Source organism: Phocoena phocoena, chromosome 3 (assembly GCF_963924675.1).
Source record: "Phocoena phocoena chromosome 3, mPhoPho1.1, whole genome shotgun sequence".
NCBI lineage: Eukaryota > Metazoa > Chordata > Mammalia > Artiodactyla > Phocoenidae > Phocoena > Phocoena phocoena.
Window position 1 is genome coordinate 120,307,326 of NC_089221.1, and position 21,487 is coordinate 120,328,812.

The 21,487-nt window shown below is 40.1% G+C and overlaps 1 protein-coding gene across 3 annotated transcripts in view; it reads left to right on the top strand.

Moving 5' to 3' along the window:
• Positions 1-21,487, top strand: part of ARHGAP26 (Rho GTPase activating protein 26) — a 485,399-nt gene that overhangs the window by 286,228 nt on the left and 177,684 nt on the right. For all 3 annotated transcript variants that reach the window (XM_065873120.1, XM_065873121.1, XM_065873122.1), the window contains exon 14: positions 3,505-3,579. In XM_065873120.1, the coding sequence (XP_065729192.1) occupies positions 3,505-3,579 (75 nt within the window). The remainder of the gene's footprint in view (positions 1-3,504; positions 3,580-21,487) is intronic.

Here is a 21,487-nt window from a genome sequence, read left to right on the forward strand (position 1 = left end):
ATTTCAGTGCTTGTGATTGGTCTGTTCATATTTTCTATTTCTTCCTGATTCAGTCTTGGCAGGTTGTGCATTTCTAAGAATTTGTCCATTTCTTCCAGATTGTCCATTTTATTGGCATAGAGTTGCTTGTAGTAATCTCTCATGATTTTTTTTATTTCTGCAGTGTCAGTTGTTATTTCTCCTTTCTCATTTCTAATTCTATTGATTTGAGTCTTCTCCCTTTTTTTCTTGATGAGTCTGGCTAGTGGTTTATCTATTTTGTTTATCTTCTCAAAGAACCAGCTTTTAGTTTTATTGATCTTTGCTATCGTTTCCTTCATTTCTTTTTCATTTATTTCTGATCTGATTTTTATGATTTCTTTCCTTCTGCTAGCTTTAGGGCTATTTTGTTCTTCTTTCTCTAATTGCTTGAGGTGCAAGGTTAGGTTGTTTATTCGAGATGTTTCCTGCTTCTTAAGGTGGGCTTGTATTGCTATAAACTTCCCCCTTAGAACTGCTTTTGCTGCATCCCATAGGTTTTGGGTTGTTGTGTCTCCATTGTCATTTGTTTCTAGGTATTTTTTTATTTCCTCTTTGATTTCTTCAGTGATCACTTCATTATTAAGTAGTGTATTGTTTAGCCTCCATGTGTTTGTATATTTTACAGATCTTTTCCTGTAATTGATATCTAGTCTCATGGCGTTGTGGTCAGAAAAGATACTTGATACAATTTCCATTTTCTTAAATTTACCAAGGCTTGATTTGTGACCCAAGATATGATCTATCCTGGAGAATGTTCCATGAGCACTTGAGAAAAATGTGTATTCTGTTGTTTTTGGATGGAGTGTCCTATAAATATCAATTAAGTCCATCTTGTTTAATGTATCATTTAAAGCTTGTGTTTCCTTATTTATTTTCATTTTGGATGATCTGTCCATGGGTGAAAGTGGGGTGTTAAAGTCCCCTACTATGAATGTGTTACTGTCAATTTCCCCTTTTATGGCTGTTAGTATTTGCCTTATGTATTGAGGTGCTCCTATGTTGGGTGCATAAATATTTACAATTGTTATATCTTCTTCTTGGATCGATCCCTTGATCATTATGTAGTGTCCTTCTTTATCCCTTTTAATAGTCCTTATTTTAAAGTCTATTTTGTCTGATATGAGAATTGCTACTCCAGCTTTCTTTTGGTTTCCATTTGCATGGAATATCTTTTTCCATCCCCTTACTTTCAGTCTGTATGTGTCTCTAGGTCTGAGGTGGGTCTCTTGTAGACAGCATATATAAGTGTCTTGTTTTTGTATCCATTCAGCCAATCTGTGTCTTTTGGTGGGAGCATTTAGTCCATTTACATTTAAGGTAATTATCGATATGTATGTTCCTATTCCCATTTTCTATATTGTTTTGGGTTCGTTATTATAGGTGGTTTCCTTCTTTTGCATTTCTTATCTAGAGAAGTTCCTTTAGCATTTGTTGTAAAGCTGGTTTGGTGGTCCTGAACTCTCTCAGCTTTTGCTTGTCTGTAAAGGTTTTAATTTCTCCATCAAATCTGAATGAGATCCTTGCTGGGTAGAGTAGTCTTGGTTGCAGGTTTTTCTCCTTCATCACTTTCAGTATGTCCTGCCACTCCCTTCTGGCTTGTAAGGTTTCTGCTGAGAGATCAGCTGTTAACCTTATGGGGATTCCCGTGTGTGTTATTTGTTGTTTTTCCCTTGCTGCTTTTAATATGCTTTCTTTGTATTTAATTTTTGATAGTTTGATTAATATGTGTCTTGGCGTATTTCTCCTTGTATTTATCCTGTATGGGACTCTCTGTGCTTCCTGGACTTGATTAACTATTTCCTTTCCCATATTAGGCAAGTTTTCAACTATAATCTCTTCAAATATTTTCTCAGTCCCTTTCTTTTTTTCTTCTTCTTCTGGAACCCCTATAATTCGAATGTTGGTGCGTTTAATGTTGTCCCAGAGGTCTCTGAGACTGTCCTCAGTTCTTTTCATTCTTTTTTCTTTATTCTGCTCTGCAGTAGTTATTTCCACTACTTTATCTTCCAGGTCACTTATCCGTTCTTCTGCCTCAGTTATTCTGCTATTGATCCTATCTAGAGTACTTTTAATTTCATTTATTGCGTTGTTCATCGTTGCTTGTTTCATCTTTAGTTCTTGTAGGTCCTTGTTAACTGTTTCTTGCATTTTGTCCATTCTACTTCCAAGATTTTGGATCATCCTTACTATCATTATTCTGAATTCTTTTTCAGGTAGATTGCCTATTTCCTCTTCATTAGTTAGGTCTGGTGGGTTTTTATCTTGCTCCTTCATCTGCTGTGTGTTTTTCTGTCTTCTCATTTTGCTTATCTTACTGTGTTTGGGGTCTCCTTTTTGCAGGCTGCACGTTCGTAGTTCCCGTTGTTTTTGATGTCTGTCTCCAGTGGCTAAGGTTGTTTCAGCGGGTTGTGTAGGCTTCCTGGTGGAGGGGACTAGTGCCTGTGTTGTGCTGGATGAGGCTGGATCTTGTCTCTCTAGTGGGCAGGTTCACGTCTGGTGGTGTGTTTTGGGGTGTCTGTGGCCTTGTTATGATTTTCGGCAGCCTCTCTGCTAATGGGTGGGGTTGTGTTCCTGGTTTGCTAGTTGTTTGGCATAGGTTGTCCAGCACTGTGGCTTGCTGGTCGTTGAGTGAAGCTGGGTGCTGGTGTTAAGATGGAGGTCTCTGGGAGATTTCCACCGTTTAATATTATGTGGAGCTGGGAGGTCTCTTGTTGACCAGTGTCCTGAAGTTGGCTCTGCTACCTCAGAGGCAGAGCCCTCCCTCCTGGGCTGGAGCACCAAGAGCCTTTCATCCACACGGCTCAGACTTTTGGGAGCTCTGAGGTCTTCTGCCAGCCTTCAGTAGGTGTTCTGTAGGAGTTGTTCCACGTGTGGATGTATTTCTGGTGTATCCGTGGGGAGGAAGGCGATCTCCACGTCTTACTCTTCCGCCATCTTCCCGCCGACCTCCCTCTTTTTTCTTTATGAAGAATATTTGCACCACAAATGAATGGATTTTCTAATTTCTCAGTTTTGGCTAATATTGTCAAAAATTAAAAATGCCCCAACACCTCAATATTTGCCTTCTCTATGTGAAAGTAATTTGTAAAGTGTTCATCCTTTTCTGTAGTATGAAAATTTTTTTTATCTTTTCATTTTTTTTTTTTAAATTAAAAAACTGGTTAAATATGATAAGTTTAAAAGTATGTATTTAGCATCTTTCAAAACTCTTCAGATGCTGCCTTGGCAAGAGAAGAGGGAGGTTTCCTGCCCCTCTGATGACTGAACTAATACGAGGGCTGAAGTGTACAGCACTTCCATGAAATCCTAGACAGTTGTACCAAATCCCACTCCTTCGCTAAGAGCAGAGCTGAGCGACAGGGGACTTTAATTAGAGCAGCTTTTAGAAGGCCCGAGAAAATGAAAAAAAGTGCATTTGGCTGGGTTGGCCTGACTTGTGTTCTGACGTGCCTCTAATTAAATCATCACTGTTTCTCTTCTCAGGGATCAATGAGCAAGGGCTCTACCGAATCGTGGGGGTCAATTCCAGAGTGCAGAAGCTGCTGAGTATCCTGATGGGTGAGTGCAGTGGCTCTGCCAGGCAGTTCCCAACGGTTGAAGGGGGAGCCTCTTGAGAAGGAATCTGGGTGTCCAAGAGGTAAATCCCAGAAATCAACTGACCCACTCACCAGCGGTCATGGCCATGGGCATTACTGGAAGAGACATTGAATGGAATTGGACAAAACAAAAAATGGCCAGTCGAAGGCTCCACACCCTCTCTGTGGACTTGGTTACCACCAGTCCAAGTAGCGCTCCACCACTCATGTGACCGCCACACCCTACTCTGTCTTTAATAGCTCATGACTCCCTCTGTCCTCTTTGGAGACCGGCACTTCATGGGGCACACCCATTGCCCAAGGAAGCTCAATTCTTCTAGCCTGCAGAGGACCTCAGATCTCATGTTCCTAGTGACTGAGGAGGTGTCATCCCATGACTCCCAGATAAAATGTGTAGAAGCAGATAAGTCTTCTGATCCTCTTTGCTTCTAGATTTCCAGCTAGTCTCTGTCATTTGAGCAGCAGAAGCTCCTTTGCAGCTGGCTGGTATAAATAGAAAACCACTATCTCGAAATGTGCAGCATTTGAATCAAAACCCCATGAGCCAGTGAGCCAGGGGACTTTAATTAGAGCAGCTTTTAGAAGGCCCGAGAAAATGAAAAAAAGTGCAAATTTGCCTAGGCTGCCATTTCCTGTATTTTTAGATATGAATGCAGGCAGCCTCGGTGAGTCACGTGGATCTAAATGGCAAACAGATCAGATTTCACAGATCCGCGGCTGTTACTCATCCCCATGGAAGCCTAGCCATGCAGAGATAGACTGTCGCTCAGGGTCCCCGCTCAGTGTTTTGGGCAGCGACACTGCTCTTTGTCATTTTTTTTTTTTTTGCCATCCCAGTTTCTGAGAATAATATTCATATGTATAGAAATCTCATCTCTCATGTTGATCAGAAAAACTGTCTCTTTTCGAGAGAGCTACTTGCCTCTTGTAAGCAAAAGTCTCATGCATGGTAGTTGCAGTGAGATCAGTTTGTTTAGCCATTCACCCTCTGAAGGACAGCTGGGTTATTTCTAGTCTGGGGGTGAATAATGCTGCTGTAAACACCGTGTACAGGTTTTTGTATGAAGATTAATTTGTTTCTGTGGGATAAACGCCCAAGAGTGCTGTTGCTGCGTTGTACAGTATATGGTTAATTTTTGAAAAGTTCTAATGTAAGAAAGAATGAACAGTCTAACAGGTATCAGTCCTCAGTCTTTCATTTCCAATCAGAGCTGCAAACATTTGTGGAGTGTCTGCTCTCTGAAGCAGATGGTCAGGTGCTAGAGATGAAACTTTAGAAAGAGTCATTCTTTGTTTGCAGAGTATCCAGGTAGGGGGAGTTATGCATGTATGTGAAAACTGTAATGTAAAATATGATGCTGGCACCCAGTGGGAGCTGGATCTAGAAGATGGAGTAGTGAAGGAGAGAACAGAAGAATAATTCAGATTCAGGACATGTCATGAACCAAGAGTATTGATTTCACTAGTAGTGGTAGTAGTATTTTAATATTTGAAAGTACTTGAGGCTGCAACAGGAGAGTGAAAGCTGAAAAGCTGAAATGGCCCCTTTGGTTGAGGAACTTGAATATTGTGCTAAGGAGTTTGGGGTTTTTTTTCTCTGTAGGAAGTAAGATGCTATTAAAATGTCAAAGTAGTGGAGTTGTATGTGTTAGTACTCTTTTTACACAAAAGTGTCAAGAAGACAATTCAGAATAGTCATTTATTTGTTCACATTACTGGTGAGTCCAAGATGGCAGAAGCATGGCAGGGTCTGGTGACTCCACATTTGTTGGAGGCTTTCCCACTCCTTTCTTCTGGCTTCTCATTATTTGTAAGCTCTACTTGTCTTCATATTGACTATATTCTCTGTGGGAAGGTCCCAGATAATCCAGCCTCAGTGGTCCTTGAAGCTTGTATCACTGAAAGAAGCGTGTCTTTCTTGATGGTTTCGACAGAAGGTCCCAGGGTGGACTTTGATTGGTCCATATGGGGGCCATTCACATGATTCATTTCACGGTCTCAGGCCAGTCACATGACGTACAGAAGATTGATCCCGATGGCCTGGATCCTGTGCCTGTCTCTGGTGATCCCGTGCCACCTCTAGGAGGTAGGTGGGTGGGGGGCAAGTAGGGTGTGTGAGGGGTTAGCCCTGGGGACTGAGCAGGATTATTAATAGAATGATAGAGGAGTGCTTTTCTGAAATAATGCTACTGGGTGATTTTTTTTAAAAAAGTATGTCCAACATAGGTGTAACTCTATCAGATGCTAGTTTTAGGAGGATAATGCTGGCAGCAGTGTGGAGCACACATCTGATCATGGAATCACATGGAGGAAGAAGACAGTTGGGATAGATTAGGCAGAGCATACCTGATCAGTGGCTGAACCAGATAGCTGCTCTGAGGTCAGAAAAAAGGACAGGCTCAAAATGACTGGAGAAGGAGAATCGGTGGGACTTTGTAACCAACTAGATACAGGGGAGTCGAAGGGGCAGAGAGATTTCAGAGGCAGCAGATGATTATGTAAGGTGACACTAATGAAAAGAAATACGACATTTTAGACGGGTTTGCTAATTTAAAAAAGAACCATCTTAGCTCATTTGTGCTACGCAAAGAGTGGTATGAAAAGATCTTGTTTTTATCACTTCCCTTAGTGACCTTTGAACAAGATATTTGTCCTGTTCTCTTCCTCAGTTTTCCTAGGGACAGACAAAATAATCATGAACATCTCAGAAATGTCATGAGAAATAAAACCCAGCAGCTGAAAAGTCACAAGGCCAGCTGTCTCTGCCAGGAGGACATTACAGATAGACTGGATCCCAAGCTGAGGTTCAACCAGAGTTGAGAGATGACCACCGTGCAAGATCTAATCAGAAGTGTTGAGAATGGTATCTGGGATTCTTACTATCAATTACGTTAAACATGAGATAGTTAAACATGAGATCTTGGAATTGAGGGATCAATTAAGTTAAACATGAGATCTTGGAATTGAGGGATCACCCATTAGGCCAGAGAAACTCCAGACCTGAAGGCAGAGCCCTGTCTCCCTTCCCCTTTGTGAACATGCTCTCATCTTCATCAGTTCTTGGTACTTGTCCTATACTGGGTTAGCCAAGAGTATAAAAAAATATGGCTCCTATACTCCAAAGCCTCTCCCTGACATGGCTGGGTTGAGTGTGAACCATTCATTCCCTATCCTGGGTTCTGTATTCACTGGATGCCCTATTATGTACCAGGTACTAAGATTTGGATTATTGGTCAGTCTCTCAGAAATGGAATAGTGCATTTTTATTACTGAAAATATGAGTTAGAATTAAGTAAAATCAGAGGTTTCCTTTGATCGCTTGGAGTTGGCTTTGTGTACTCTTGATACATTGGGGGACTGTAGGTAGGAGGAAGAATAGAAGAGCCGGACTATGAGAACATCGTATTTTGCTGATTAGGATTCCTTAAGAAAGCTTGCCAGAATTTCTCGTAGCATATGCGGTGTGGCTTCCTGCTAGTGTCATACCAAGTGCTGCCCCTCATCCCTTCCTCCTGGCAACAGAGGTCATTAGTCTTTGAAGAGTGAAGAGGAGGAAGACTTGTAGATTCCTAGAAATAGCGTGGCTTCCATGTGTGTACTGTTTGTTTGTTTACTTTTTCTCCCCCGGTATGTTAAGTAAAGATAAATCTTTCTAAAGTTTAGCTCAACATTTTAAAAATACAGACAGCTCTGTCTATGCATGTTCAGTACATGTCTGTCTCTCCCTGTATAGTTTTTTATAAGAGATTTTTTTTTAAATTGATTAATTTATTTTGGGCTACATTGGGTCTTTGTTGCTGTGTGGGCTTTTTCTAGTTATGGCAAGTGGGAGCCTCTCTTCTTTGCGGTGGCTTCTCTTGTTGCGGAGCACAGGCTCTAGGCACGCGGACTTCAGTAGTTGTGGCACATGGGCTCAGTAGTTGTGGCTCGTGGGCTCTAGAGCACAGGCTCAGTAGTTGTGGTGCGTGGGCTTAGTTGCTCCGCGGCATGTGGGCTCTTCCTGGACCAGGGCTCGAACCCATGTCCCCTGCATTGGCAGGCAGATTCTTAACCACTGTGCCACCAGGGAAGTCCCATGTATAGATTTTTAAATACCTTTTTCTGATTAAAAGTTATGAGTGGTCGTAGTAGCAAATTTGGAGAAATAGAAAATGTAGAAAGAAGAAAAATAAAAGACAAGTTACAGTAGACCAGAGACAATCTTTACTGACCATTTCATCATATGACTGTCACCTTTTAAATATAATATTCTATCATATAACATAAAAAATACAAATTGGAATCACACTGTGCATATATAATGCTTTTAGCAGTCTTCTTTCACATAACAATACAGTGTCTATTTTATGTTACTCAGGTTCTTCTAAAGTGCAACTTTTTTGGGTCATGTATTGTGTAGGTCAGCCCCCTATTCCCAGATCCATAGACTGATTTCAGTTCTTCATCATTCTAGAAAGCACTCAGGTGAACATCCCCATGGGACAGGATAGCAGAGGTTTAGAGTGTACATTTTGGAGTTAAGCGAGTTATAATTAAACTGCTTGTCCATTTGACTTTACACAAATTATTTAAGCCCGTCTAGTCTTCTATCTCATTATCTGTAGTAATAGCCTCTGCCTCTGTAATAATGGGAGGATTAAATGAAAAGATGCATGTGGGTTGCTGAGTCCAGAGCCTCCACATGTTAGTCACTAAATGTTAGCTGTTGTTATTTTTAATTTTTTTAATAAATTTATTTATATTTATTTTTGGCTGCATTGGGTCTTCATTGCCATGCAGGGGCTACTCTTTGTTGCAGTGCGTGAGCTTCTCTTTGCGGTGGCTTCTCTTGTTGCGGAGCACGGGCTCTAGGCGCGTGGGCTTCAGTAGTTGTGGCGTGCAGGCTCAGTAATTGTGGTGCATGGCTTAGTTGCTCCGTGGCATGTGGGATCTTCCCAGACCAGGGCTTGAACCCATGTCCCCTGCACTGGCAGGTGGATTCTTAACCACTGTGCCACTAGGGAAGTCCCTATTTTTAATTTTTATATGCATATTTAATTATTTCCTTAGGGTTTATTTTAAGATGTTGAATTGCTGGGTCAAGGTATGTACATGTTTTCAAGGCCTTTAATTGATATGCCCAAATTTGCTGTCAGCAAAGTCTGAGGTGAGTGTCCTTTACCACACACATCCTTGCCATACTCTATTACTTTTTTGCATTTAAATTATAAGTATTTTTAAAAAATAATTCTGGTGGAAGCTGACCATTTTTCCTATGTTTCTTGCCGGTTTTTATTCTTTAATGAATTGCCTGTTTGTGTTCTTTCCCTAGTTTTCTATTGATGTATTCATCTTTTGAATTTAAAACCTTTTTAGGTATGGAGGCTATGTTACCAATATTTTTTTTCAGATTATCATCTTGAACTTTATTTATGGTACTTTTGTTTTTGTTTTGTCTTATGAATATTTAAAATTTTCATGAATTCACATCTTTTATGAAGTCAGTCTTTTTCGTATATGGATTATGCCCTCAAAGACCTTACCCGTTTCAGGACTACAAAACCTTTTTATTTTCCTTAAAATCCATCTGGAATATATTCATGCAAAAAGGAAACTAACTCTCCTTTTCCTCAAATACTTATCTGATTGACAAATAACCATGTAAGGAGAAAATTTCTCCCTTTCCACTACTTTAAATATCACCATATAGTCATTCTCTTATACATGTTGGGGTCCAGTGAAGGAGTTTTCACACATATTTTTCTAAAGGAAAACAGATTCTTTTTCTGTTTTTCTGCAATTCTCAGTCTTTAAAAAAATAAATCGTCTTCATTTTTTGATGTTTGTTTTTCTCTTCATTCTTTGCATTATAGCAAAATTCTAAAACTTGCACCCTATATCCATGCCATTTATTTAAATTTCTTTTGGGCTGATTTTTTTTTTTGCTGCTTATAATGCAAATTTTAATTGCGTAATTGAATTTTCAGTGTTTTTACTAACTTATTTAGCTCTTTTCATTTCTGCCTTTCAGCTGTCACCTTTATTATTTCAGCCTGTTTCTTTTTTTGCTTTGATTTCTTATTTCACAACACCCATATTTTTCTGAATTTTATTTATAATACAGAACAGATGCTTTCTGAAGTGTTTTTAGAGTGCTTTGGTTTCTGTGTTTCATGAAAACAAGTATTTTATCAGCTTTTTTATCTTCTTTTTCATTAAACCTAAACACAGACGTTTATAAATCTTTGCAGTTAACTTCACTGTGGGTAGATTCTCCTTGCTCTGCTGCAGTTTTCCTGGGTCCTGTTAGAATCACTGTCTCACATGATATTAGAGCACTGTTGTACATGGTTCCATCCAACTTTCTGGCGCTCTTAAATCTTTCATTTAGTGTGGACCTACCTGTACTCATGAAAAGTTTTCTCCTGGTTCTGCTATTTGGTCATGGTTCTGGGAGAAGTGGAGTTACTTCCTGGTTAATCTGAAGTGTGCTGTGGTTCTTCACTTGTCACTGTCATGTTTCTTCTAGGACTTTCCCCTTCTGAATTCACTTCCCTTTGTATAAGCAGACACCCCTCCACTTCTGTCCCAGTCTCATTTCACTGCCCGGATTGTAATCTCAGGACACTGAGCTGTGCTCTGGTTGGGTAGGAGCAGTGCAGCATGGCACCCCTCCCTGGGGTGGCTTCGGCTATACTTTAGGGTGGGCGAAAGGCCGTCGCCTATCACATTCTTCCCCCAGGTGGGTCTTCCTCCGGGCTTCACCTGAGCTTTGCCTGGTGGATATTCCTCTGGGGACAGGCAGAATGTTCACTGTGAGCCTCATTTTCTGTGCTGTTGAAACTTTCTGTCCCTTCGTGTGTGTATGTGTGTGTGTCTTTATTAGTTTCTCACAGTGGTGGTGAAGGAATGAAAGTTTAGTGTTGCTATTTTTTTCTCTTCTTATCCTGTAACTTTTTCCAGTTTTGTTTTGATTTTATTTTTTGTTTGTTTTACTAATGTTTAAAGTAAGGTTGGTGCTGTAGAGAACACATGGAAGGTATTAAATTGCGATGCTTTAAAGCACCAAGTTACAGTAGAATGCCTTACCCACTGATATCTGATCCAGCCATGAACCGTCCTTCTTACTCCTCTGGGACCTTCATTTCTCACACCCTTTCACAGCGCAGCATAAATAAAAGCAAGCAAGAGCTTCTTCCCTAAGAAACCCTAATAGATATTTTTCATGACAACTTCTAAGACCTAAAGGCTTGCAGAAACAGCCCCAAGGTTTGAAGACTAGTCTCATGGAAGCAGCAGAGTCATGCACGTTGTATACTTCCAATTTTAGCCACCAGTGAAGAGGAGCAGACAAACGATGACCAGGACTGGGAGAGAGTAGACTGCTTGGATGAAAGATTGATCCTTCTGGGAACTAGTAAGGTCACTATTAACCACAATCTGGACTTGCCAGAGAATGGAGACCACAGATGGATGCTCATCTTCCTGTCTGCTCTTCCCACTGTCATCTTTGCTTATAGGGATGCTTCAGGCAGGTTCTCCTAAGACAGGGACTTGAGACAGCATTAGCTTTTGGATCTCAGAACAGAAGTGGCTGTAAGTACTCTGGATTCTTAGGCAGTAGATATGGAAGGTGTTTAAAGTTTTTAAGAGGTACAACTTTTATAATCAGAAAAAAATTGATAAGCAGATTTGCTTATCAAATTGCCAAGTATTAAATCTAGCCTTGCAAGAATTGCCTGTAGGATAAATAAAACGAAGTCTTAATTTACACAGAGGATAGTATACTTACATGAACAACTTCCTCAAAGATGTAATGGAGATGAAGGATGTGAAAGGCTCAAGAAGATTTTAGAAAAAGACAAACAAAATACAACTAATGTTTAAATGCAGGAAAGCAAGATGATATTTTCTTTGGAATGACATATAGATCACTGGAACAGACAGGAGAATCTAGAACTAGGACCCACTCATATATGGTCAATTGATCTGTGATAAAGGTGTCAGAATAATTCAATAGGGAAAGGACATTTGTTTCAACAAATGGTACTAGTACAACTGGACATCCATATGAGAAAAAAATAAATTCAACCCTTATCTTAAACTATATACAAAAACTAACTCAAAATAGATTATAGTCCTAAACCTAAGAGATAAAACTATTAAACTTCAAGAAGAAAACACACAAAGCAGGAACCAAAAAAGAAAAATCTGATAAACTGAACTTTACCCAAATAAAAAAAAGCTTCTGCTCCTAAAAATATATTAAGAAAGAGAAAAGACAAGCTACAAGAGAAAATATTGGCAAAATATGTATCTGATAAATGATTTGTATCCAGAATGTATTAAAAATAACTCTTGCAATTCAGTAGTCAGAATGTAACCACCCCAGTTTTTAAAATGGACACAAGATTTGAACAAACAGTTCACCAAAGAAAATACACAGATGGCCAAAAAGTACATGAAAAGATGACCAACATCAGTAGTCATTAAGGAAAAGCAAATTTTAACAATGAGTTATTTCTACACACCTACTAGAATACCTAAAATTTCAAAATTAAACATATGACCATATCATGTGTTCATGAAGATGTGAAGCAACTAGAGTTCTCCTATTGGCTGGTGGGAATGCAAAATGGCCCAACTGTTTTGGAAAACCATTTGGAAGTTTTGATAAAGTTAAACATATTTATCATATGACCCACTCCTCCATATTTGTACCCAGTTCCACTCCTAGGTATTTACCCAAGAGATGAAAATGTAGTCCATAAGACCTGAATGCAGATATTTATAGCTGCTTTATTTGTAACAGCCAGAAACTGGAAACAACCCAAAGTCTACCAACTAGTCAATGGATATGTCCATAAAATTGAATAGTACTCAGTAATAAAAGGATCAAACTACTGGCCTATGCAACAACAGGGATGGATTTCACAAGTATTATGCTATGGAAAGTGGTTGCCAGGGGCTAGAGATGGAGGGAGAGGGGATTGGCTATGGAGAAAGAGGCACAGGAGAATTTTTGCGGGGGATGGGGGTGATGACGATGACTTACATCTTGATTCTGGTGGTGGTTACCCCATGACTATATATTTATTTGTCAAAAATCATGGAAGTGTATACTTTAAAAGGTTGAGTATATCTCAGTAAACTTGACTTTAAAACACACACATAGGAGAGGATTCTCAATTTTCCTCCTCAGTAAAAAATGCAAATTAAAGCAGATGACTTTTTTTTTTTTAACCAATCAGATTGAATAAGATCAAAGTGTTTGATTACACATTGTTGTCAAGGATTTGAGGAAGGAGTCACACTCATTCTTAAATGTAATGGTACAACCTTTGGGAGGTTAGTTGAGCAGTATCTTTCAAAATTAAAAATGCACATACTTTTTGACTCAGAAATTCCACTTATAGGAATTTTTTCTCTAGGTAAGACATATACAACGCAACAGTGGTTTATATCATTGTTTACCATAGCAACAACCAGTGAACAACCTTCATCTCCATGAATGGGGGCATTAACCATGGTACAGTGAAGTACTGTAAGGTAGAGTTATTATATGGAACAGTTTCTTAAGATATTGTTAAATGAAAATAGCAGTGCACAGAACGACATCTATAATGTGCTTCCATTTGTGTTTTTAGAAAGCTGTACGTATTCATAAAACTGCTTGTTTATGTACATACTGTTAGAGATTGCATACATGCACGAAACCATTATTGAGTCATCTCTGGCACAGGAAAGCATTACCTTTTGATGTTTATCTAATTGTTTTGCTTGAATTTTTTTTTTTTTTTTTTTGGCTGTGTTCATATATTACCTTCTCAATTGAAGAGAAAAAGGTTTTTTTAAAATTTTTTGAATTATATTTTATTATACAGCACGTTCTCATCAGTCATCAGTTTATACACATCAGCGTATACATTGTCAATCCCAATCACCCAATTCAGCACACCACCACCACCACCCTGCCGCTTTCCACCCTTGGTGTCTATACCTTTGTTCTCTGCATCTGTGTCTCAATTTCTGCCCTGCAAACCGGTTCGTCTGTACCATTTTTCTAGGTTCGACATATATGTGTTAATATACAATATTTGTTTTTCTCTTTCTGACTTAGTTCACTCTGTACGACAGTCTCTAGATCCATCCACGTCTCAACAGATGACCGAATTTCATTCCTTTTTATGGCTGAGTCATATTCCATTGTATATATATACCACATCTTCTTTATCCATTCATCTGTCGATGGGCATTTAGGTGGCTTCCATGACCTGGCTATTGTAAATAGTGCTGCAATGAACATTGGGGTGCATGTGTCATTTTGAATTATGGTTTTCTCTGGGTATATGCCCAGTAGTGGGATTGCTGGATCATATGGTAATATTATTTTTAGCTTTTTAAGGAACCTCCATACTGTTCTCCATAGTGGCTGTATTAATTTACATTCCCACCAACAATGCAAGAGGGTTCCCTTTTCTCCACAACCTCTCCAGCATTTGTTGTTTGTAGATTTTCTGATGATGCCCATTCTCAGTGGTGTGAGGTGATACCTCATTGTAGTTTTGATTTGCATTTCTCTAATAATTAGTGATGTTGAGCATCTTTTCATGTGCTTCTTGGCCATCTGTTTGTCTTCTTTGGAGAAACGTCTATTTAAGTCTTCTGCCCATTGTTGGATTGGGTTGTTTGTCTTTTTAATATTGAGCTGCATGAGCTGTGTATATATTTTGGAGATTAATCCTTTGTCTGTTGATTCATTTGCAAATATTTTCTCCCATTCTGAGGGTTGTCTTTTTGTCTTGTTTATGGTTTCCTTTGCTGTGCAAAAGCTTTGAAGTTTCATTACATGCCATTTGTTTATTTTTGTTTTTATTTCCATTACTGTAGGAGGTGGATCAAAAAAGATGTTGCTGTAAGTTATGTCAAAGATTGTTCTTCCTATGTTTTCCTCTAAGAGTTTTATAGTGTCCAGTCTTACATTTAGCTCTCTAATCCATTTTGAGTTTATTTTTGTGTATGGTGTTAGGGAGTGTTCTAATTTCATTCTTTTACATGTAGCTGTCCAGTTTTCCCAGAACCACTTACTGAAGAGACTGGCTTTTCTCCATTGCATATCGTTGCCTCTTTGTCATAGATTAGTTGACCACAGGTGTGTGGGTTTATCTCTGGGCTTTCTATCTTGTTCCATTGATCTATATTTCTGTTTTTGTGCCAATACCATATTGTCTTGATTACTGTAGCTTTGTAGTATAGTCTGAAGTCAGGGAGTCTGATTCCTCCAGCTCTGCTTTTTTCCCTCAAGACTGCTTTGGCTATTCAGGGTCTTTTGTGTCTCCATACACATTTTAAGTTTTTTGTTCTAGTTCTGTAAAAAAATGCCATTGGTAATTTGATAAGGATTACTTTGAATCTGTAGATTGCTATGGGTAGTATAGTCATTTTCACATTACTGATTCTTCCAATCCAAGAACATGGTATGTCTCTCCATCTGCTGGTATCATCTTTAATTTCTTTCACCAGTGTCTTGTAGTTTTCTGCATACAGGTCTTTTGTCTCCCTAGGTAGGTTTATTCCTAGGTATTTTATTCTTTTTGTTGCAATGGTAAACGGGAGTGCTTCCTTAATTTCTCTTTCAGATTTTTCATCATTAGTATATAGGAATGCAAGAGATTTCTGTGCATTAATTTTGTATCCTGCAACTTAACCAAATTCATTGATTAGCTCTAGTAGTTTTCTGGTGGCATCTTTAGGATTCTCTATGCATAATATCATGTCATCTGGAAACAGTGACAGTTTTACTTCTTTTCCAATTTGTATTCCTTTTCTTTCTTTTTCTTCTCAGATTGCTGTGGCTAGGACTTCCAAGACTATGTTGAATAATAGTGGTGAGAGTGGACATCCTTGTCTTGTTCCTGATCTTAGAGCAAATCCTTTCAGTTTTTCACCATTGAGAATGATGTTTGCTGTGGGTTTGTTTTATATGGCCTTTATTATGTTGAGGTAGGTTCCCTCTTTGCCCACTTTCTGGAGAGTTTTTATTGTAAATGGGTGTTGAATTTTGTCAAAAGCTTTTTCTATATCTATTGAGATGATCATATGGTTTTTCTTCTTCATTTTCTTAATATGGTGTATCACATTGATTAATTTGCATATATTGAAGAATCCTTGAATCCCAGGGATAAATCCCACTAGATCATGGTATATGATCCTTTTGATGTGTTGTTGGATTCCGTTTGCTAGTATTTTGTTGAGGATTTTTGCATCTATATTCATCAATGATATTGTTCTATAATTTTCTTTTTTTGTAGTATCTTTGTCTGTTTTTGGTATCAGGGTGATGGTGGCCTCATAGAATGAGTCTGGGAGTGTTCCTTCCTCCACAGTTTTTTAGAAGAGTTTGAGAAGGATGGGTGTTAGCTCTTCTCTAAATGTTTGATAGAATTCACCTGTGAAGCCATCTGCTCCTAGACTTTGGTTTGTTGGCAGAATTTTTATCACAGTTTCAATTTCATTACTTGTGATTGGTCTGTTCCTATTTTCTATTTCTTCCTGGTTCAGTCTTAGAAGGTTATACCTTTGTAAGAATTTGTCCATTTCTTCCAAGTTGTCCATATTTTTGGCATAGGGTTGCTTGTAGTAGTCTCTTAGGATGCTTTGTGTTTCTGTGGTGTCTGTTGTAACTTCTCCTTTTTCATTTCTAATTTTATTGATTTGAGTCCTCTCCCTCTTTTTCTTGATGAGTCTGTCTAGTGGTTTATCAATTCTGTTTATCTTCTCAAAGAACCAGCTTTAGTTTTATTTATCTTTGCTATTGTTTCTTTGTTTCTATTTCATTTATTTCTGCTCTGATCTTTACGATTTCTTTCCTTCTACTAACTTGGGATTTGTTTGTTCTTCTTTAATTCCTTTAGGTGTAAGTTTAGATTGTTTATTTTTCTTGTATAGCTATAAACTTCCCTCTTAGAACTGCTTTTGCTGCATCCCATAGGTTTTGGGTCATCGTGTTTTCATTGTCATTTGTCTCTAGGTATTTTTTGATTTCCTCTTTGATTTTCAGTGATCTCTTGGTTATTTAGTAACGTATTGTTTAGCCTCTATGTGTTTCTATTTTTTACAGGTTTTTTCCTGTAATTGGTATCTACTGTTACAGCGTTGTGGTCAGAAAAGATGCTTGATATGATTTCAGTTTTCTTAAATTTACTGGGGCTTGATTTGTGACCCAAGATGTCATCTGTCCTGGATAATGTTCTGTGCGCACTTGAGAAGAAAGTGTAATCTGCTGTTTTTGGATGGAACGTCCTATAAATATCAGTTAAATCTATCTCATCTGTTGTGTCATTTAAATCTTGTGTTTCCTTATTGATTTTCGTTTTGGATGATCTGTCCATTGGTGTAAGTTAGGTGTTAAAGTCCCCCACTATTATTGTGTTACTGTCGGTTTCCTCTTGTATAGCTGTTAGAAGTTGCCTTATGTATTGTGGTGCTCCTATTTTGGTTGCATATATATTTATAATTGTTATATCTTCTTCTTGCATTGATCCCTTGATCATTATATAGTGTCCTTCCTTGTGTCTTGTAACATTCTTTATTTTAAAGTCTATTTTATCTGATATGAGTATTGCTACTCCAGCTTTCTTTTGATTTCCATTTGCATGGAATTTCTTTTTCCATCCCCTCACTTTCAGTCTCTGTGTGTCCCTAGGTCTGAAGTGGTTCTGTTGTAGACAGCATATATATGGGTCTTGTTTTTGTCTCCATTCAGCGAGCCTGTGTCTTTTGGTTGGAGCATTTAATCCATTCACGTTTAAGGTAATTATCGATATGTATGTTCCTATGACCTTTTTCTTAATTGTCTTGGGTTTGTTTTTGTAGGTCCTTTTCTTCTCTTGTGTTTCTCACTTAGAGAAGTTCCTTTAGCATTTGTTGTAGAGCTGTTTTGGTGGTGCTGACTTCTCTTAGCTTTTGCTTGTCTGTAGAGCTTTTGATTTCTCCATTGAGTCTGAATGAGATCCTTGAACGATAGAGTAATCTTGGTTGTAGGTTCTTCCTCTTCATCACTTTATATATGTCTTGCCACTCCCTTCTGGCTTGTAGAGCTTCTGTTGAGAAATCAGCTGTTAGCCTTATGGGAGTTCCCTTGTATGTTATTCGTCATTTTTCTCTTGCTGCTTTCAATAATTTTTCTTTGTGTTTAATTTTTGCCAATTCGATTACTATGTGTCTCGGCATGTTTCTCCTTGAGTTTATCCTGTATGGGACTCTCTGCACTTCCTGGACTAGGGTGGCTATTTCCTTCCCCATGTTAGCGAAGTTTTCCTTTTCTTTTTTTTTTTGCGGTACGCGGGCCTCCGGACGCGCAGGCTCAGCGGTCACAGCTCACAGGCCCAGCTGCTCTGCAGCATGTGGGATCTTCCCGGACCGGGGCACGAACCCATGTGCCCTGCATCAGCAGGCGGACTCTCAACCACTGTGCCACCAGGGAAGCCCCGTTAGCGAAGTTTTCTACTATAATCTCTTCAAATATTTTCTTGGGTCCTTTCTCTCTCTCTTCTTTTTCTGTGACCCCTATAATTCGAATGTTGGTGCGTTTAACGTTGTTGCAGAGGTCTCTTAGGCTGTCTTCTTTTCTTTTCATTCTTTTTTCTTTATCCTGTTCCGTGGCAGTGAATTCCACCATTCTGTCTTTCAGGTCACTTATTCGTTCTTCTGCCTCAGTTATTCTGCTATTGATTCCTTCTCGTGTAGTTTTCATTTCAGTTATTGTATTGTTCATCTCCGTTTGTTTGTTCTTTAATTCTTCTATGTCTTTCTTAAACATTTGCATCTTCTCAATCTTTGCCTTCATTCTTTTTTCGAGGTCCTGGATCATCTTCACTATCATTATTCGGAATTCTTTTTCTGGAAAGTTGCCTATCTCCACTTCATTTAGTTGTTTTTCCTGGGTTTTGTTTTTTGGGTTTTTTTTGCGGTACGCAGGCCTCTCACTGTTGTGGCCTCTCCCGTTGCAGAGCACAGGCTCTGGACGCACAGGCTCAGCGGCCACGGCTCACGGGCCCAGCCGCTCCGCGGCATGTGGGATCTTCCCGGACTGGGGCACGAACCCGTGTCCCCTGCATCAGTAGGTGGACTCTCAACCACTGCACCACGAGGGAAGCCCTTTCCTGGGTTTTATCTTGTTCCTTCATCTGGCAGATAGCCCTCTGCCTTTTCATCTTGTCTGTCTTTCTGTGAATGGGGTTTTTTTTCCCCAGGCTGCAGGATTGTAGTTCTTGCTTCTGCTGTCTACCTTCTGGTGGATGCAGCTATCTAAGAGGCTTGTGCAAGTTTCCTGGTGGTAGGGACTGTTGGTGGGTAGAGCTGGGTGTTGCTCTGGTGGGCAGAGCTCAGTTAAACTTTAATCCGCTTGACTTCTGATGGGTGGGGCTAGGTTCCCTCCCTGTTGGTTGTTTGGCCCAAGGCAACCCAACACTGGAGCCTACCTGGGCACCTTGGTGGGGCTAATGGCGGACTCTGGGAGGGCTCTCGCCAAGGAGTACTTCCCAGAAATTCTTCTGCCAGTGTCCTAGTCCCCACAGTGAGCTGCAGTCCCCCCGCCTCTGCAGGAGACCCTCCAACACTAGCAGGTAGGTCTGGTTCAGTCTCCCTTGGGGTCACTGCTCGTTCCCCTGTGTCCCTATGCGCACACTACTTTGTGTGTGCCCTCCAAGAGTGGAGTCTCTGTTTCCCCCAGTCCTGTCGAAGTCCTCCAGTCAAATCCCCCTGGCCTTCAAAGTCTGATTCTCTAGGAATTCCTCCTTCCGTTGCCAGACCCCCAGGTTGGGAAGCCTGATGTGGGGCTCAGAACCTTCACTCCAGTGGGTGGCCTTCTGTGGTATAAATGTTCTCCAGTCTGTGAGTCACCCACCCAGCAGTTGTGGGATTTGATTTTACTGTGATGGCGCCCCTCCTACCATCTCATTGTGGCTTCTCCTTTGTCTTTTGATGTGGGGGATCTTTTTTGGTGAGTTCCAGTGTCTTCCTGTCGATGACTATCCAGCAGCTAGTTGTGATTCTGGTTGTTCTCGCAAGAGGGAGTGAGAGCACGTCCTTCTACTCCGCCGTCTTGGTTCAGGGCACATCAACTTTAATTTTGATACATTGTAGTGTGTCATTAGGAGAGTAGGAGTACGTAGGTGACTTTCATAATCCCTTCCTCCAGAAGGTCCTTAGTGTCTCTGTCAGGAGCACAACAGTGGACCTGGGTTTTGTCTGATCCAGTGTGACATTTCTAAGACTACTTCCCCTTGTAACCACCACTTCCAGTCCACATCTCCTGTTTTTCTGAATTCACATGGGAGTAGCTCGTGGAGGAAATGCACTCATTTCGCTGTATCCACGTGATACCTTTTTGTACATTGGACTGCTCCTCTAGCTCTGGTCAGTGTTACTAAGTCCACAATAGTCAAGTGTCCTGGTTAGGAGAGATATGTAATGAGTTCTGAAGAAAATTGTCAAATATGTCTCTGCATCATATGCCAGGAAGCTTCTGTAAGTGAAGGGAGCATCGATAGGGAGGGATGGCAATTGGCAACAGTTTCTGAAAACGGGGTAGCTTGGGAGGCTGCATTCAATTTAGTTTGGACATTAAATGAATTAAAGTGGACGTGCTTAAGTTACGAACCTTGCCTCATCAGTGCTATAAAAACCCCTTTAGCCAGGCTGTAATTTGACTCCCCTCTCTGTAATGTTGTACAATATTCCTATGGTTACAGAGCCTGTATAAGTGGAAGCTAATCATTAGTTTGCTAAATGTGGTTCATGGAACAGTTCACAACTTCCAGACCTGCCAAATGCTGCTTGTTTAGTGTCCTGTTCACTCTTCTTGGGTAGAAGTTGGTTTGTTCCACAGAAGAATGTACAGTAACATTTGTCTCGTGTCCAGGAACCACGAACTATGGCAGCTCTCCATGCTTCTTGGAGATGCAGAGGGAAAAAGGTCACATTAAGCAAAGTTTTTTGGTACATACACTTCCACAGGAAGAAACCATTAAAGGAGTGGGAGATGGCAAAGCAAGAAAAGAATTAAAGCTGGAGAGGTTTTGGATATTTGGAAAACCATACTTTGTTACTTTTCAGAAATGTGCTGTGATTGAACTCTGGAGTTCACAGTTCTGTGGCCCCAGAAATAAAATCATGCTCTTTAGGTTCTTCCTTGTTTGTTTCATATGAAAGACAGGCTTTATTATTGTCCAGGATCACCTGCAAACAAACAGCCATACTGCCATTAGGAACCAAACACTTATTGAACCAGGGCCCTATCCTCTCATCTTGCATGGTGTGTTAGGGGAACACACAGAGAGCTGTAGGTACCAGCTGGATTTGTGTCCTTACTTGGGGATTAGGGCCTAAATCCTTAAGCCACTCATGATTATTTGGCCTCTTCCTACTAGGATGAAAGTGGGTTCTTTCCCATTTAATAGAAAATGTATTGTGCCCACCTGTGACTCATTCCCCTTCCCAGCCGAATGGCTGTGGGCCCTGCAGAAGGAATCTCTTTCTTCTCAGAGACTGTCCAGAAAGAGACAGTCTGGTGGCTGTCTCTACTATATCATTTAGACCTCTGAATTATAAAAAACAGAAAACCTGACCTCAGCTAGCTTAAGGAAATTTATTGGCTTACGTGATTAAAAAGGCATGGCGAGACGCAAGGGCTCAAACCATGTCACCCAGACCTGCTCTCTCTGCCTCTCTCACCTTGGCTGTGTCTGTCAGGCTCTCCTCTCACGCTTCACACTGTGGCACCTAGAGCAGCAGTATAACCTCCCAGTGCAAGCACAGCAGGAGACAGCAGGTGTCTTTTCCCCTGTCCTGGAAAAGTCCTGGATAAATCCTGGATTTCATGCTGCCCA